A 19698-nucleotide genomic window follows, 5' to 3' on the forward strand; every position below is an offset into this window, starting at 1 on the left:
TTGCTACCAGGTACTGCCGAGGTAACCAAGGCAAAGAAACGACTTAATTTGGTTCCACCTGAACTGTCTCAATACTATCCTGCTCCTGAAACACAAATGTTAACTGGGAAGACATTGCACTATAGCCCATGTTCATCTGGACAGTACAAGGCAGTAATGAAAGTTTATCCTAGATGGCTGAGAATCAGCTGTACAGGTAGCAACATCACTATCCTGAAACTTGAGTAAGGTCCACTACTCCAAACTCCAAAGTAATCATAGGGCTTCAAGGCATTAAGTTACTTGATTTAGAAAGCTGTTTAAGGAAAGGGGGAAAAATAAAAAGAGCTTTACAATTGTTCCACTGGATTAATTACTCAAAGGCAAATGCATCACACAGATGTTTGTCCTCACTACTGAAAATAAGCACATTTAATTTAGCAAAGTAAATATCATGTATATTCAGCAGTACATGAATTACTTGGTATTCACACTGAGTTGAAAACTGGCAGAATAGTTTGACAAAACAGCCATTTATGAGCAATGAAACTGCTGAAGACATTTTTAGTTTCTCAGATCATAAATGTATCTTTTTAGACTGAGATCCATGGAGGGACACACACTCAGAATCTCCCCATCCTCCCAGGGAAGAAAAAAAAATAAGAAAAAGAAAGAAAAAAAAGTATAATGGATTGGCTTTAGAGTCTCCCTGCTGAGATGAACAACTTGATCCACTTACAGTTCCAAACACATGATGCATGAAAGAACTGACAGAAATTCAATTCTTGCAAAGAAGAGCAGCTGCTCTCTAGTGGTCAAAGCCAAATATTAAGCAGTATGAGGGAAAGGAAAAGACCTAGAGGAGAATACTTTATTATCTAGGTAACAAAAATAATGAAACAAAGCTAAGTAAGACATAAACAGTGATCCCAAATATTAATTATGCAAAGCAACACAATTCAAGTTTAGGCTTTGTTACAACAAATATTAATCCCAGATGTATTTATATAGCAGTTGTGAAAAAAAAAAAAAAAAAAAATTACACCCTATATGCTATTTGTGAGCCATGCCAGTTAATTGAATTTGCTGGCAGCACTTCCTCTGCTATGCTCCAAACATCCTCCAAGACAAAATGTAGCTTTTAAATAGACCTGTGGAAAACTGAATCAAGAAATTTGAACTAATAAAACACAACTCTTTACTGTTAAAAAAGTAAAGTAAAAGTAAATAACGAAAGGAAGGAAGTCTCTTAAAATTTACTGCATTCCAAAGCTTGAAGTTCTGTGTTTATTGGTGAAGTCTCTTCTGATGTTCTACAGTGCACCTACAACAGCTCCTTTAATGAAGTCTCATAAAGTCTAATATAATACTTGATTGTTGACAAATCATATACATGTTTGAGGCCCAGCACTCACTGCTATCCAGACATTTCTTACATAATTTCATGAAATTTACAAGTCTGTCATTCCCCGGGTTGCGGATAATGGCATGAGTGATGACCAGCTGGCAGACTTGGATGCTGGGAGTGAAATCAAAATGAAAAACTATAAAAAGCCAGAAAGATTCATGGAAGTAACTTTTATAGACTAAATGCTTGACTAAAGCCAACATGCTCACAATCAAGACGGACCTTTTATCTACAGCTCACTGTTTTCGAAGAATGGATCACAGATCATAGAGAAATGATGGGATGTCACAGTAGGAGGCACTGGGTATTCACCATTACTTGAATTTTTCGTCAAACAGACCAGCTTATATTGAGCTCCCTGCATATCAATTCTATTTCTCAACTACACATAAAAAGGTATAGATCTAACTGACAGCAAATATTTTGAACTAGTTAAAAACAAAACAACAAAAAAAATCCCCACAGATTTTCCCCTTTTTCTCCTAAGCAGTCACCCTCTGACTCAAAAATATCTTCTTACGCTCTTATTCACATTTCCACTCTTTGTTGAAGATAATTATAGCAGCAAGTAACGAGCTGGATGTATTTTTGCCCAATAAAGGGGTAGATCAAGCACTAGTATTACATTTCTATCAAATTATTAAAAAATAAATTACCAGAAGTTTGAATGAGAACAAAAATAAGTTCATTAATTATTTTCATTGAGCACTGATAGAAGTGAATATGAAACAGTCCACTTAGTATCAAAGTTCAGCATAAAAAACGCACAGTGTTCATTAAAACTCAAGTGAGGTAGAACAGTTTACTCAGAATATTAAGGGCAGCACAATGAGACACTTGAATGTACAAACAGGTCAAATGGATCTACGTTTCTAAGTAATGAAATGGTTGAATAAAATAATTTAATACATACCACATCATTAGGTAGGCTCTGAAGGTCATCAAAAGGGGTTTCCAGTGTGTTGGTGTCTACGTTAAGAATCACTACATCTTCTAAGGCCATGTTTCTCACTTTCTAAAGATAAGCAAATTTAAGAGAAGGAGAAAGAAGGCATAAATACAAGGAGTTAATTCCTATGCATAAAGTACACAACTGACAGCATGACATCATGGTGTTACAATACTCGAACATTTAAAGAAAACACCAACATTCCTGTCTTTCTGTCACTGCTTGTCTCATTTCTTTTATCTTGCAGTGTTCAAGAATTAACATTCTATTTGTGGAAGGGAGCTCCTGAGATTGCTCATTCTGAAACGTTGGGAACCACAAGGTCACTGCTTAAGAGTATTCAAGCAAGGAGTTGCTTCAAGCAGCTCTGCTAATGTTCATCTTAGCTCTGATACACAGTTTGTATGTTGAACAGCTTCTAGCTAAGTAAAGATCTGAAGCTTATTTTTTCGTATTTGTAAACTAATTTAAATAACAATAATTACTGTTTTTTCCAGTAGGTAAGACATGTATTAAGTAAAGGATGCTGCTTGGCTTCCGAACTTGTGCTGAATCTTGCATCTCTAATGCAGAGAAACAAGAACGATATTTAAGCATTCATTTTAACACTATTTCCACTATTAACTCAATTGAATCATAGTGTTCTGTTCTTTTTTTTTTGCTGTTGGCTTTTTGTTTTTACTAACTGTACACAGTTATGCCCTTTGCAAATTCAGCTTTGTAAATTCAAAATCAGAAGAAGTGTAACTGCAAGATCTGGTGATCAAGGAAATTTCCCACTGCACTGTAAACAAACATTCAAGAACCCAAATACTTATTATATGCAGTACTAAATGTATGTTATCAAGGAAGAAAATGAACATAAACATTCACATTTTTTAATTAAGATTTTGTGGGGTGGAGGGAATTGTTTTCCTTAAAAGAAAGGAACTAGAGCTCTAAAACAATGGCAACGTTGAGCCTTAGGCATCTAAATAATTACCTTCAGTTTTCAAGGCTCAGTTCTCTGTCTATAAATAAAGCTGCTGTGTAGTTATAGCAGCGGTGGGGGGAGAACAAACAAAAAAGCCAATAACTATTAAAACATTCTGAAGACATTTAAATTTAAGTCTTCTGCGAGCATTTTCTTTAACTTAAATGGCAAAAAACCCTGTTTAATGCTTTCCATACAAAAAGCACAAGTACCGCATGATAAACCAAGGTACTTTCCTCCCCATTCCAGGAACCAAAGGTCACTCCCTTGGCTGCATCTGATAAACTCTAAAGCAATCCAGGAGCCTCGCTCCTTCTAGGAGTCCGGAAGCACCAGACAAACTGATTTGCTCCTTCCTGTTTCAGAAAATTAAAAATCTCTTATACTCAGAGGAGTCTAAAAAGCCCATACAAAAAGGTCTTGCAACGTACTTAACTAAAGCCAGAAGCTTGTCAAAATCAAGTGCTAGTAGGACAAGACAGAAGAAATTAAAACCTTCTCTTGATTCCTGCCAAAGAAGCAACAAATGTGCCCAAACTTGTCGATGGGTGTTTTTGTAACTCTAGTGATGATTTTGAACTTTCCCTTCAGCAAAACATTGGCATCTTCTGCAGCTGTACAGCTTTTCACCAGCACGTATCTGCCACGGCACACAACGGGATTCAGTTCACAATGCATGGACTATAAATGACTGTATCAGAAAGGCAGGCTAACATTTAAATGCTGTGCTCTACCTTTACAGAGTAAAGAGCACAACCTTACTTTAAACACCTCAACAGTCGTATTAAGACGGTGGATTTCCCTGCAGACAAACGCTCAAATTTAATAAAACACCAGAGAATAACTTGATTTATAGCATCTCTCTGGCACTGCATTGAAAAAAATACAGCTTTTCAATGGTCCAGTTGTGCCATATCCCAGAGAAATGCAGACTGATTGATTCACCATGATCTGTTTTCATCTGCTATCATTCATATCGCTATGCTTTTTAATAAAGATATTATCAGACAGACTTAAGGGCTTTTGAAAATAATCAAATGGTTCTTTTGCTGAATGATGCAGTACGCATCAGCCGAGCTGAACCTGGAAATTAATGCATTTACTCTGCTGGAATTTCAGTAAAAACTCCAAGCATCCAATTGCTGTTTTCATATTAAATCCCACTGCACACTGCAAATTGCAACAACATGTAGGTTATTTCACAGGTATGCCTTGCAAGTTGTACCAGTTTTCTCAAATTATAGAAAAGCAGCCACTAAGCTGCACACAGCCACACAGCTGTATACATCCACATTTCATAACTTCCTGAATACAAAAACAAAATTTACAAGTGAGATGATACCTGCTGAATAGAGCGGACTTACAGTCGGTACGCTCAGATTGTGCAGAAAACGTGGAGCGTAAAAACAAGAGGAAATATGAATATTACAGTTTGCTTATCTAAACTTTCTGCACACCTGAGATTTGCTGGGTCAAAAGAAGTGATTCAGTGAAACTGAACATCACAGATTACAACTGCAAGCCTTTTTTAACCATCCTTCCTGGACTCCTTATAGCTATAATTAATCATCTAAACCCAACCAAATTGGACTAACATCTACACCTGCCTTTTATTTTATATGTCTCTGTTTAAAAGAGTGGAGAGGTAAGGAAAGCTGGTTTAACAAGCACACTGAACCCATTGTTTATGGCCTCTATAAACATGGCTTAGTAAGAATTACTGACTTAATCAGAGAGAACTTATCTCCTGGTGAAAAGAGCACTTTAAATTTCAGAAATGGCACCTTTACTGTGAAAATCTCTTAACTTTTCAAACAAACTCCAGGGGGCCTTAAACACTAGGTCAGTAAATAAGGAGCAGTTAGTACAACCTGTCCTGCTCACAAGCAGCCACGCTTGGAGTAATTTAAATGTTTTATGTGAAAGTTAGCAAAAACACTAAGAAACTATATAGCAATGTTAAGAGGTGCACCTCTGTTGTACTTTGGGTCATATGCTAGAAGAAATATACATCAATAATACTAATGCCATTTGTACTAAACGTTACTTTATTTTCACCGTTTACTGCTGGCAGCTTTTGCTTCTCCTTCCATAAAAACCACCGAGTCACACTTAGCTGAACAATGGCACTGGATAACTCCTTTAAAAAACACAGTGCCAAGACATGAAGCAACCCGACCATGAGGTTTGATGGCCAGACACACAGAGATCAATGTATTGAAAACATGGCAATGGCACAGAAAATTCACTTTCCAGTAATTATTTTGAATCTTAAAATAGCCCTCATATTTCAATAGCTATTTTGTACATAATATGTGAAGCTATTATGGAAGCATGATTCACTAGTTAAAATCCATTTGCTTAATGACTCGCCTCTAATTAGTTAATAGTTTCCATTTATTTTCTTAAGAACACCACAACACTGCAGACAACAATGTGTCAATCTGGCTGCCAGAAGCAGGAAAGGCAGCGGATATAAAATTTTATTATTTCATGCCCCAACAGCAGCCAGAAGGACTTAATGAAATCACCCTCAGATTTACAACCTGAAGCAGCGATTCCGCAGACAGGCCCGGCCGCGCTGGCTGTGCCCCCTGACCCCGCGCCCCTTTGATCTGGGCACAGCAGGTGGCCCGAGCCCCCCGTGCATCTTCCACTCTTCCGCCACTGCCCCGACCTTGATGTGCTGAACCCTGATCCTGCACAGGTGATTCTCCAGATCCTTATCGCAGGCAGCTGCTGCCAACTGAGTGACAGACATCACCGGTGCTGCTCTAACGCCGCGGGACAGCGGCAGCAAACCTGCAGCCACCACCGTGCCTCCTGGTGCTGCACAAGTCACAGTAACACTTACCTGCCCGGAGTGCATCCGCTCCAGAATCTCTTATATAAACACACCATCATTTTTGTTTCTTCCAACAGTTGGATAAAAGACAGTTCAATAAGTAATTTGGTATGTTTTAAAATGCTCTTCTCTTTTTGGTGCCAAGAAAGGATGCTAGAAACCCACTTTGACCAAATTTCACTCACAAATTCACTCTGGAGAATTTTAAAAGAATTAAGATTCCAAAGTCTCAGAAAAAGCTCTCAAGTGACTGGAACCTTAAAACTGAATGGATAAGTAAACTAATAAATACTTCTCTAATTTTTAACATCACTTCCAAACGTCCTGTTTGTGCTCTGAGCAAAGGGAGGTCAGGCCAGGCACTGCTCTAACGCCATGGCTGGGAGCCTGGCACAGCAGATTCTGCTGTCAGCAGCTCAGAACCAAACAGCTAGAAGAGCTGTTCCCCGTGCTTAATGAGATCCACATGTGCCCAAATTCCAGCAGGCAGTGTAGCAGGGCAGGGACACTCCTCTGCCATCAGCGAGATCAGGCTGAAGGCCTTTGCTACAGACAGCTGCTGGAAAAACCACTGGCTACAACACGAGGTAAGAGGCTGCCAGCACGGTTTGATGCTGTGTGTAACACAAAGGTTGATTCGCTGTAGCATTAACAATAAAATAGCATGCAGCATGCAGGCACAACATAAAGTAAGATTATGAAAGGGATGTGTTCGTTTGATGGAGTTTCAGCTCCCTATCTCGTTATTTATCAGTGCTAAGTACTTATCTTCGTCTAATATGAATTCAATTAGTTCTGTAAGCATGTTCCATTATTCATGTGATAACTCCAGCCTTGCTTATCCAACAGCTTATAAACTTTTAGCCTTCTTTGAAGTTACTCTGTGGATTGCTAAATGGAAATCTTATAAAGAATGACAAACTAGGTGATGATAGAAAAGCTGAAAAATAAGAGCACAAAACACAGCTCTACATTTTCTACCACGATTTTCAGTCATATATCAGCCAGAGCCCTCTGACCTACAACAGGAGATTATCTTATCTCACTGGAGAACATTTCAGTCACAGCAAATTAGACTTAACAGTCAGTGGATATGTTTGATATTTTAATCGTAAGAAAAAATTGTCATTTTCCATTAAAAGAGCTGTTCCTTCTAGAGACCCCATATAACAGGAGACTGCAAACTAACTTCAAGATGCACACTGGTTTGAAATAAAACTTTTGAGGTGAGACAGAGGGTGCACTTCGTTTAAAGCATTATAACTGCTATGGTATTTCTGCCAGAGGTCCTGTTGTGAAATGGGGAGAGCAAAAGTCCACAGAAGCAACACCAAAGCTGGAAAATTATTCTTCTTCCTGCACTCCAAACTCTCTCTTCCCTTTACACCAGTTTTCTGTGCTCAGGTTTAGGCTCCACTAACATCTATGCAACAACGACAAATCCTGCAGAGCTGCTGGAGCAGAACTGTGAGCCTGCATACACCCGGCCCCCATGGGCTCTACAGAAGACGACAGTCCACCCGTCTTAAATGGAATGGGAAAAGAGGAATTAATCCCTTATTCTGAATCTAGAGCGTGTGAATCAACACTTTATAAAGGACTAAGCACTGAAACTTCAGCAGTTAGTGAAAAATGGATAATGACAATAAAATGGAAAATGACAATAAAATGGATAATGACAATAAAATGGATAATGACAATATTTTCTTTGCTGTTTATAAAAATATTTTTCAGACGGAGAAATTAATGCAAAATATTTTTTAAAATACTCAACTGTTGGAACACGAGAACAAATTGCTGTTGCTACTGAACAGTTATTCTAGCAAATAAGCCTACATATGAGGAAAAGGAGAAAGCAAATAAGCTTTCAACACCCAAACCAGGCTATGAGGTAAACTAGCTATTGTCTAGTTTGTTTGACAGATGTCACCTTTCCTTCTCCCAAGGCACAGACAAATTATACAGCACTTGTCAACAAACAACATACACAATAGCTCACTGTGTGATTTTATTTTATTTTTCAATAAACACATCTAGCTGTATTGGAAAGAATTCAATTTATCCGTAAGAGCAGGAGAGAAGGCAGTTTTATTTATTTCATTTACTTCATAAGGCACTTTGAAAAACTGCACTTTGCCAATGCGTGTGCGTTCCAGAATCTCCAGCTATTCAGAAGCCATACTGGATTTAGTACTAAACAGATTTTTCGCAAGCTATAGAAATGGATGAAAATTGGCTGCTCCAAGAGCAGCTCGGTTTTTTCTGAGTTTTTACAGATGGAGTTTGGAAGGCCTACAGAGCCCTGCAATGTGAAAAGCTGAGAGGAAGGAAGAGCTACAATATCTTAAGCTGCAAGGCAGGAGCGAGACAAAGCAACTCTAACAAGAAGTTATCAGCTTTTTGTTCCTACACCCTTCGCCAGGTTGACCACGAAGGTCTTTGTGAAAGATGATGATATGTGAAAGCTGACAAGTGCCCACATCAAGATGTTACCCCCCCCCTCTAACAGGCCTCTTACTAGAGGGACCCTAATAAGCAAGGAGATGATTACCTGACACAGACATCGAGCAGAAAAGCTCTTACTCCATATGAAAATTGTATGGTAGGCTACTCCCTAGATATTACACTGGTCCTGCCTACATAGTATTCAAATGCAATTATCAGAAATCCCTGTAACAAAAACATACTAAGCGCAAACAAATGTGCATGTTGACTTTTGGATCAACAGCTTATTCACCAACACATCATACTAAAATTCTGTACTTTATTTAGAAATATGAAGAGCATCAAAAATTATCTGTGTACAAGCAGAAGCAGGGGCAAGTCCTGAATGTTCCATCTAGCTTATGAAAAGGTGACTTCTAAGAATTGATTTCACATTAGTACTGGGGAAAGAAAAAGGAAAGCTACACAGTATAATACTGAAGATTTACAATGAAGACAGGGAGGATCATTGTTTCACAGATATGCTCCCATGAAAGAAAATGTTTGATCAGTACCTACTTCCAGAGAAGTAACAAATTTTATGGACAATATAAAAACAAATATTCTAGTAATATGCATTAATTTATACGATGGAAAAATCAGAATCATAAGTTGTTGCATACCCTAAACAAATAAGCTTAAATTTCTAAACACACGTATCTCAAACAGGGGCACAAGCCAACTAACTTCCAAGGGCAGATGCAAAGCCTTCCAGTTCAGCACTGAGTACTGATTTCAGTTCCTGTGGAGAGGCAGTGCTTTCTGAGAAGGAATGCCTCATCAAGCACATACACAGCACTCAGGCTTCCTGTGTAAAGGGGCACAATTAATAAGAGCAAGCATTTTCATAGGCATCTAAATTAATAGCTTATGTGCTCCAGATACTCTTAAGGAAAGTCATCAAGTGTTTCTCCAGTATGGGAAGCAAGAGGAAATGCGTTATTTCCACTTTTAAGAGGGTGTGGGTTGTTTTAGTCGTTGTTGTTCGTTTGGTTTAAAGTCAGACAAATTATTATGGATTGTTTATATGTGACGCTTTCTGTGAGGCCTGCTTTTCTGCCAGTTTCGTGTTAATGTTAACAGCAAGTTCCTTCTTTTCAGGTCTTTTCAACATTAAAAAAAAAAAAAAAAAAAAAAAAAAAAAAAAACAAGGGCTGGAATGCCTAAAAGAGAACTGTAACTGTCAACATTTTGGTTTAATATTAACTCTGCCTTTGTAGTACAGAGTAAAACTAGAGGCGGAAAGCTGACTAAATGAAGCAACAGAATGGAGAGGGGAACACACCATGAGCTCATCGCTGACTGCTGAACTGCCAAGGAAGGACACCAGAGGGTCTGAGGTACCGAGGAAGACTTCCTTGTGCTTTAGCATGACCACCTACGCCTAACTGCAATTCTCTGTGTGCTCTTAAATAAATTAATGGGATTATTTCATTTTTAATTCATAATGACTGTATGTAAAACTACTTAGAGAACGTGGGCCTAAGTCATAAAACCACATGTATTTTCAGAAATGGTTAGAAAGACTTACCTCCATCAAACTTAAATGTATTCCAATGAGGTAGGGCATTGGGGCACTGCAAAGAGGAGGAAAAAACTTGCTTTACATTCTCATAGCACTGGATTAACACATATGACTTATAAAATTAGCTACAGGAAAAGACCGGGGATTCTGGATTAGACTTTGGGATATATATATATATATATAAACCACATGTTAACAAAATTTTATTCCATATTTGAAAGATTTCTTTTACTATGCAATATTCCCTTATTATCATAAGATTTGATTTCTTTCGACATCAGAATTGCTAAGTGTCTTTGTTAAGACAAGTACATAAGGGCAGCTGTTAAACACACACACACACACAAAATAAGGTGATCTCTTAAAGTACAATTTTCAAATAATTCTATACTCTTTCAGCAGACTGATTTAGTTGTAGAAGTACATGGTTAGCTCAGTGAATGCACATCACACAGTCGTGTAAATTTTAAACCCTTTGATTATGGGTTCAGACACATTTTAAATAATTCAACTAAGTATAAATCTTGAAATATTTACATTTATAAAACAAAGATGTAAAAACTACTTTGGAAGATTCTGATCAGCTCTGTAATTACTCTGGCATATGCTGGATCATTATTTCAGAACACAATAACAAACTATATCGAGAGGTTTGTTGGCCAAATTTATAGTTTCAAACATAGGTGTGACACTTCTGTTATCAAACAGGAAGTTAAGAAAGATCGATCTTCTCAGTCTTCTGTTCAGCCATGTTAGCAAACAGCAATATGGGCTACTATGTCACAAGGAAGAATACTGAATGAAAGCAGAATCTTTGTATATACAGTATTTCTAATATTAAGCTTTACTACAGGACTCCCACTCAGCTAATCAGGAAAAGCTCCTATTTGCATTGCTTATTAGAACATATCAAAGAGGATGCCAAAACTGCTAGTTGCAAATATGGCATACACTGCCTGTTAAACTGAAAGCACAGACAGACACAACTTTTAAAATAGAGCCTCATTTGATTTTGGATACAGAAGCTTAAAGAGCTCATTTTCAATTTCAGATGAGAAGGAAGAGAAATGTCACTGTTCTGCCTTGTTTTAAAATATCTTCCATATTGCTTTTATAGATGGCTGCCCACTGTTCCGTAAGGGAAGAACAGTGCTGGAAGAACTACTGCTGCACACCAGCAAAAATCACTCTGCTTCTCATTTTTGTGAGGAAAAATTTTTTTTAAGCACCAATTTCTGGTATGCATATTAATAATTATCATGTTTACCACTGTACCTTGAAAACTGCTACTCTGTTGGATACTGCACCAAGAGATGCAAACAGCCTCTATACTACATGCTCTGCGTGGAAACATTGTTTTGTTCTTTTATTCTTGTTTAAAGGCAAACACACAAAGCATAAATAATTTCAAAGAATCCAACAGGTCCTGAAGAGGCTCACCGAGCTGCACGGCCTGCCAACAACACCCTTACCCAAGCTTCACCCAACACAGCACCCTGTCACAGCCCACAGGCACTGTTAACTCAGGAACTAACTTGGTACAAGTCCCAAAGCCTCTGCTTCCTTGGGGATTCCACAGATGAGAACCAAAACATACATCCAAGTTCTTGGATATGTGTTACAATTTTTTACCATTCAACATGATACACACTTAGTGCATATGGATTGCTGCTCATCTGAGGAGTATTTATTTGTCATTTTGCATGTTTTATTTGTGACAAACACTCTCTCTTTCACCCACATCTCTTCATTTCCAATGGCCACATTCCAGGAGCAAGAAAATACCCAGTAATTTCACATTCAAAGTATAAACCATTGGTTTAGCTGCCAGCTGCACAAATGCTCAACTTCCCCGTGTGCCTTGCTATGCTGTTCAAGGCTCCTCCAGTACGCACTGAAATGAATGTGTTTCTAATTAAGTAGTTTCAGAACCACGACAGCTTCAATCTCAAAAATACAAAGTCTGAACCTCGGCAGGAAGTCGTAAGACTGCAAACGTCTCATCTAGCAGAACCTTGGCTAACGTAATGAAAGGAAGCAGGAAGAGTGCAGTATTCCAGAAAACCAGCCACTTTATTAACGCATCCAAAAGCAGAGCCTGTCACCAAGCATAAGAAAATCTGAATCTGTAAAAGCTGATCAACTGTATCATGTCCATCCTTCAACTGCCCAACTCATCCACAAAAGAATGCAAATGCCTAAACCCTTAAAATCTTGCACTCCCAGTAAAACTTTAGGAACTGATAGAAAGATATGCCTTAAGATACAAAGGTCACCTTTGGATGCAATGAATTGCCTTTTCAATTTTCTAGTGAAAGTCATCAAAGTAAAGGCAATACAGCATGTAAAGCTATCACAGGGATGGTATGAAGGCCACAGTACTCTAACTTTTGTCCGGTTTTGGAAGTTGTTTTTTTCCCATGACCTTGCATTGCTGTGCTGTAAAGGACCCAGTCAGGTGCCTCATGTGCTGCACTTGGACTAGCCGAAAAAGCAGCAGGACAAGTTGCTACTGTAACACTACAAAGAGGGTTTAGCTCACTCTTCATAAGAAAGGTTCTGCTGATCAACAAGAAAAAGGAAACTTCAAAGCAGAAATTTGTTTAAAAATGCACTAATTTTGCAACATTTGTGGTACCTTTGTGAATAGTTGCAGAGATTTCAGCTAGGGAATGAGGTAGAGCTCAGAAGATGATATTGAGTAACTTTATCTTTGAAGGAAAAAAAAATATTGTTCCATGATACATAAATCACAAAGCAACAGCAAAAACATGTTAAGGATAATTCACTGTGATAGCACCTTATACTTGCAAAAGATCAACTAAGCAAACATAAATAACCACAATAAAATGTAATTCTGGTAAAGAGCATATAATTATTTCCTATCAAGTCTACCAGAGATTACACTCTTCTGTCATCACTCATCATTGAAAAAGAAATACACCTGAAGCAAATGTTGAAGATTCACATCAGGGTTCATCGCATGCCATTACTTACTCAGCTACCATGAGAGAGCTACCAGAGAGGACTGTGCACCCCTCCTCACCATCCAGACCACACTACAGTAGTCCTTCCTCACTGCCATTCAGGTCTCAAGCCATTTTTACCAGGTTCCATGCGCATTTCCAAGACTTCCCAGTCAGCTTCGGTAACATCCATTGCTTGTATAAACAGGAGAAATGCTCTGTGCAATCTAATCCTTCTGTGACCCACGACAGACTAAAGACTGACCTACAGACCAGTTTCACACACTGCTCCACAAGTCCTGGCGCTTCCTACAGCCACAACTCACAGTCACTCGAAGTTGTCTGATGGCAGGCAATAGCCATTCAGGGCAAAATAAGAAGTATCAATTTCTGCTGTGCAAATTCACTGCTTAATCAAAAAGCCTGCCTAAGCCTTTTGGAACAAAGACTGAGGCTATTACTCCTCTCCTGCCACAGCAGTTCCCAATGCAGGGTTATTTACAACCAAATGAGTTATATAGATAAATACCAAATCATTAAAGAAGCAATGCATAAGCATGAATATGGATACTATGGACTTAATGGCGAGATATTGCCCATTTATTACAGTTGCATTTTACAATTTCTCTAATTCGTTTCCTTAGGCTAACTAGAGACCTCTTAATTATGCTCCCAAGAGGTGGGCAACAACTAATTGGAAGAGAATCAGGTGAAATAGAGGGACACTTCCTCTTAAGTGAAAAACAACAGCAACAAATAAAACCAACAAAAAAAGTTCATCTTAAAAGAAACAAACAAACAAACCTGCAACTCACCAGAAAACGTAATGTAAAACCTACAGATCTCAAAGAAAGTTCATAGTTTACAGCTACACAGGGATTTGCACCAATTTGCTCCATAGTTCCAGGAAAATTGATTAGACCACATTTAGTAAGTTCAAGTCCTGATACACAAACTCTGACTTAATGTGTTGCTCATACACCACCTGCATTTTATGCATTAAGCAGTCTCCTGATTTCTCTTCAGTTTACTTACTGAGATGTAAAAGAATCCAATCCCAAACTTATCAGGGTAATTGATGCAAATTAGAAACCTGACTGCATAAATTGGAGTGATGTAGAAGCGGCACAGCTAAGAAACCAGAAGAGCAACTACAACAGCTTCCAGTGAGCACACAGATGAAGCAGGTTACACCCAAAGCACTCAGAGGCTCACGAGGAAGGAACCTTTGTTTCCCAAGCAGCAGGAGGACGTGCCCCTCAGTTACCCCCTCCACCTTTGTAAAGGCACACACTGAGCAATGTGCAGATTTAGAAAACGAGAGAAAGGGAGCTTAAAAAAAATTTATATGAACCAACAAAAACTCCGGAGGAAAGGGAAAACCGCACCAGTAGGAACATTTGTGCAGCCCCTGTGTCAGGGAGCTCTGCAGAGGGCTTTCTCAATGAACTATGTCAGCTGCTAAGAGATCTATCTAATATAAAAGGCGCTTTAAATCGCCTTAGAAAATTTTCTGCTGCTTCTGGTCGAAGCACACTTAATAACCAGTGGTAAAGGTCTGGACTGAGAGAACATGCTAGGCTGTGTCACAGCAGCCTAGTAAAGCCTTTTCTTATAGGCTAATTTTTAACACAGACAATGAGAGCAAAAAGAAAGAAAACAGACACAGTGGGAATGTTTTTATGCCACGTGAAAACCAAACTGAAACAAGCAGTGAGGAAAATTAATAGACTGTTTCACATCAAGGAATATTTAAACTCTCAGCAACAAGATAGATGGATGTGATCTGGCCAAATTTAAGTATCTGCACGTGCTTGGTTACTGATGCTTGGTAGCAGGAGCCCATTAACCAGTGCATTTGGCACCTGCTGGCATGCAGTCCCACCTCCTACAGCAACAGTTCATGTGCCTCCTCTGTTCTCTATTCAAGGAGGATGCAATTGTGCATTAAGGTGTGAACTTTAATGACAGAATTTCCACCGATTTTTTGTCTCCTCCACCCAAAATCTTTCCCTGGGCAGAAAATACATTGATGAGTGGTTCCTAATTAGAAAAAAAAAAATAAAGAAAGAAAGAAAAAGAGCTGCCCCTCAATGCACTAGGAATCAGATGACTGAAATCACTTTAACACAAACATGAGCCACTGTTACTGGCTCTGCATTCCTAGCACAAAGAGCAAGCATGGTGAGAACAAACATTTTGAAGATAGGGTTTTGTCCTTTCAGTTCTGTTAGGTACAGGAATAAGGAGAGCAACTGAACATAATTTTTTTTTTTAAATCCTTTTGAGAGGGAAGTGAGAAGAAAATTGATCTCTTTCTCCATCATCAGCTAAAAAAAATTAGCAAAGGTCAAGCTGCAAAAATCAGAAATCACAGTGGTTTGAAAATATGTGATGTATAAACAAAGGTAAAGGACATAATGCTTCAGGGAAAAAAAAGAGCTTTAACCATGTCAGTGAGACATTCACTATAAGCATGCTTGCAGCAGAGTTATCATTAACATGTAACAATATCCAATTATCCAATTATCCAATTCATCATCTTTCTCACAACAGCTCAAGGGAACTCTCCCCACTCTGAAGTTTCTCGCATAAAAGAATCTTCAAATGCCACGAGGAGAGTTAAAGTATTCTACCTTTCCAGTCTCTGGAAGCAGAGCTGCTTTACTTTTTTGTAGTTCTGGAAAGATTTAGTAGTCATCACGTGTGCTGCCCCAGGGAAACACAGCAGATTTCAAATTCCACAAACATGGAACTGAGATGGAGTGTAGCAGTCAGGACATTAAAAGTTTCCTTTCCGCAAAAAGGCTCCACTGGAGCTCAAATAATTAAAAGCAAACAATCACATATGGAATATACTTTTTTCAAGACTTTCAAAGATAACAAGTAATCCAGCAATCTGATACCCTTCAGCAATTTGCACAATGTTCAGAAGTTTCAGAAGCACCAACAGCACAGTCAGCACGCGCCAAAGGACAGCAAACACAGTGAACTGAAGGAATGTCATTTTCTGCATTTATAAGAATGGAAAAATTCACATCACTTCAAATTTTCTTAGTTTCCCTTTTAGCTCATTAAAATTCTTACATCACACTTGTGAAAAAAATAACAAGACAGTAATTAAAATTAAATTAAAATAAGCTCTTGCGTTTTAAATAGTTCCAGGTCATTTCCCTGTAGAGACAGATTCTTATAAGCATCTGATTGCCTTAAGCCAGAAGGAGTGAAGCTGATTTCTCAGAACAGATAGGCAAAAATTACCTTTCTAATTTCACATAGTTACAAAATAAACTGACTCTATTTTAAGAAATATTATTATGGCACACAAATTGTTACTAAACCTAATTACTCAAACAATTTGTGCGTGTGACTACCTCTCCAAATGAAGTTCATATCAGGCTAAGGCAATCTGTTGTATTTGTGAGCATGCAATTACAACCAAATAATAATATGTTTTAAAATCATACTTTTCACATTCTGGCTGGCTTATTTGTTATATGGCAAGGTTTTACACCATGAAAGAATTCATTCAAGTACAGCTCAGTGTCTCACGTCTTTCTCTCTGGGTACACTGCCCAAGTGTTTGCTTTTGCACACCTCTGTACAAAGCTGTGGGATCTGGACTCAGCCCCTTTTTAACACGGCTTTGTCAGAAAGTCAATGAATATCTCATCTTCAAACCCAGCAAAAAGCCTCTTGTGGTCCACATCCTCATCCTGAAAACTCCTAGCAGCATGTACCTGAAGAAAAAACTGGCAGCAGCAGCCTTCATGTGTTAATTACACATGCAAAGCCCATTATGCAGAGAAAGGGCACCTGCTGGCAGTGCAAATGACTAGAACCTGCCCTTCCTGTGCAGTGAGTAAATTGAAGGTTCATTTCTACAGGAGATAATAGTTTTTAGATTCCATTCTGTGTATCCTCACAATAGGCACATACTTAACATTTAAATATTCTACAGAGGAACAAGCTTCCTTTAAATCTACATGTTTCAGCTTCTGGCACTTAAAAATGCTAGTTATCCCTGCTAGCTCCTTCCTCTTGCTTAAATGCAGAGAAAACGTCACACAGAACAGGATCACTCATAAAAAAAACAACAGAATGCCCTCCCCCAAATCACCACGCTAAGAGCCAAATGTGAAATAGTATGACACAGTCACTTTCAGCTCATTTTTTTCAGAGGACTTTTTAAACTGCCAGGGCATGCAGTGAGAGGGCAGAGGTGGTGCTTTCATGAAGACTTCTTCCTTACTTATTTCAGGAATAGAAGCAGAGCTGACTGGCCCGTAATTCCTGCCCTGGATCTTCCTTCTTGCTTTTTCTAAAGATGTGTAACAGTTCTCTGAGGACATCCCTCACTGCCAATTCGTTTCACACACAGTGAAGCATGGCCTTACAACTTCCAGAAGCAAATGTCCCGCTTTCTCTGCCTTTTCTATGTTCTCCATCACCCAACGGTGTGACCATAGAGCAGCAGGTCCACATTTTCCTTAGTGTTTTCCTTTTGGTTCTAGAGCTGTAGAAGCCTCTAGGTACTCTGCACATTCCTCACTTCAACTCAAGCCAAACTTTGGACTTCCTAATTCTATTCCTGCATGTCCAGGCAACTATTCCTTTAACTCTCTAGCAGGGCTTGAAATTTTAAGTCCCTGGACCACCTGAGGTAAGCGGGCAGCCACTCTTCCTGGGCAAACTTCATTTGCTGCTGCATACACAGTGGGAACAAAACCAGCAAGTCACACAAACTGAGTGACTAAGCCGAGCAACTAAATGCTGCAGGATCTTCAACTCCTTTGCTAATTACTCAGAATCCTCTTCCTCCGGTCCCATATGCAGCAAATGGGAGATATTACGTTATGGCTGATTAGACTAAACTGTTTGACTCTGTGCCAGAAAAGAAATTAAAAACCAAGAGACTGCTTGAGAGGTGCTGTAGATAGGCTTCTGAACAACTGACCACCAATTCCAAGAGACACTTAATGACACTCTTATCTGGAGATGTCAGCTGCAAAGGTTTCTTAAGCCATACAGACAGCGTGGAATCACAGAACAATTTTTGTTGGAAGGGATCTCAGGAGGGCAGCTGCCCCAAGCTCATGGACAAAAGAGGGCCAGCTTTGACAATGCTTGGTATTGCTCTTGGGATGTGCCAAAATCTGAAACATCATGACCAGGAATAATTTTTCAAATAATTACAGTCATTTCCCTAACTAAGGTATACATGTTGTGTACACAATGAGAATATGAAAAGATGACTGTAGAGAAATGAATAGCTTTCTCCGCATCCCCCCCAAAAATTCAGGAAAGTAGAAAAACTGAAGTATGTTCTCCACTGTATCTTCTGCTTCCAGAGTCTTAACTCAAATTTTATGATTTGACATAAATATGCTGAAAACAAATTACAAATACAAAATATTTAAGTTGCAGCATTTCACAGTAACCAGACACATCAGTGTATTTCAACATACTAATACAGAATTACCTGATGCCATCAATATTTCTTTTTACTTAGTAGGTTCACCACTTCCTTAATACACATATGTATTTTCAGACTAACAGTATCATCATATAAGAGGACTCCAGACTTGCAATACAGAAATGCGAATGCTGTTGTGAATCTAGATTTTATATGTATACCCACACACATACACAGACACACACATACATGTATCATATACAAACAGCCTTACCAACAGTAGTCCAAGAGATGTGGGGGCAGAACAGGAATGTAAACGTGCTGCCAGAACATTGGGTAGAGCATAGCTGCAGATCCATGAATGCAAGCAGTTAACTGAAACACACAGATTAATGGAAGAACATTAATAAGACAGAAAACAAACAAACAAAATCTTAAAAAGCTAATGATGCAAGAAAAAAAGTAAAGAATCAAATTTGGTTTTATTACATGCTTTATTAGACAATATTCAGTGTTCCCATTAAAAAAAGGGTACCAGTGGATAAAGCACAACTAGTTTTTGGTGGTTAACATTGACTGTCTTTGTTAAATAACTGAAAACACAATTCATTCAACAAACAAAACCTGAAAAGAACACCCAGTGTTTTATAAAGCAAAAGAAATATTGAAATAGAAACTGAAAAGAAAGAAAAAGATGGTAAGGGTAAATAAAACCCTAATCCTGGCAATTACTATCCATTAATACAATCAAAATGCACTGAAATTATAAAACAAGCTGAAAAATATTTAAGCTTAGGGAGGTACAATATTCAGTAGCATCGTTTTCATAAGAATATACCACATCAAACTCAATGACCATATTTTTACTACTTAAAAAGTATGTTCATCTTATTACCCTCCACCAATCATTTGATCCAGTGATTTTTAAAAACTCATTCAGAATGGTTTTGACATTGGCAGGTACTGAATTAAAAAGCTCAAAAATAGCAAACAAAAGTGCTGGTCCAGCCCTGGGGAGAACCCCTGTAGTGCTTTGCAGGAAATTATGTGACTCAATTCTACATCCTTTCAGTTTCTCTTCTCCAAATCAAAAAGATGTCTAAAACCAAAACTGTTTAAAAATTTAATTTTTTACATAAGAAGTGATTCTATC

At 38.4% G+C, this 19698-nt stretch overlaps 1 protein-coding gene across 9 annotated transcripts in view; it reads right to left on the minus strand.

The window, feature by feature from the left end:
* The window catches only part of DENND1A (DENN domain containing 1A), a 172119-nt gene that overhangs the window by 70080 nt on the left and 82341 nt on the right, over positions 1-19698 (minus strand). For all 9 annotated transcript variants that reach the window (XM_048966070.1, XM_048966075.1, XM_048966068.1 and 6 more), the window contains 3 exons: positions 18820-18920; positions 10170-10215; positions 2301-2402 (listed from right to left, as the gene is read on the minus strand). In XM_048966070.1, coding sequence (XP_048822027.1) covers positions 2301-2402; positions 10170-10215; positions 18820-18920 — 249 coding nt within the window. The remainder of the gene's footprint in view (positions 1-2300; positions 2403-10169; positions 10216-18819; positions 18921-19698) is intronic.

This window comes from Lagopus muta, chromosome 19, assembly GCF_023343835.1.
Source record: "Lagopus muta isolate bLagMut1 chromosome 19, bLagMut1 primary, whole genome shotgun sequence".
NCBI lineage: Eukaryota > Metazoa > Chordata > Aves > Galliformes > Phasianidae > Lagopus > Lagopus muta.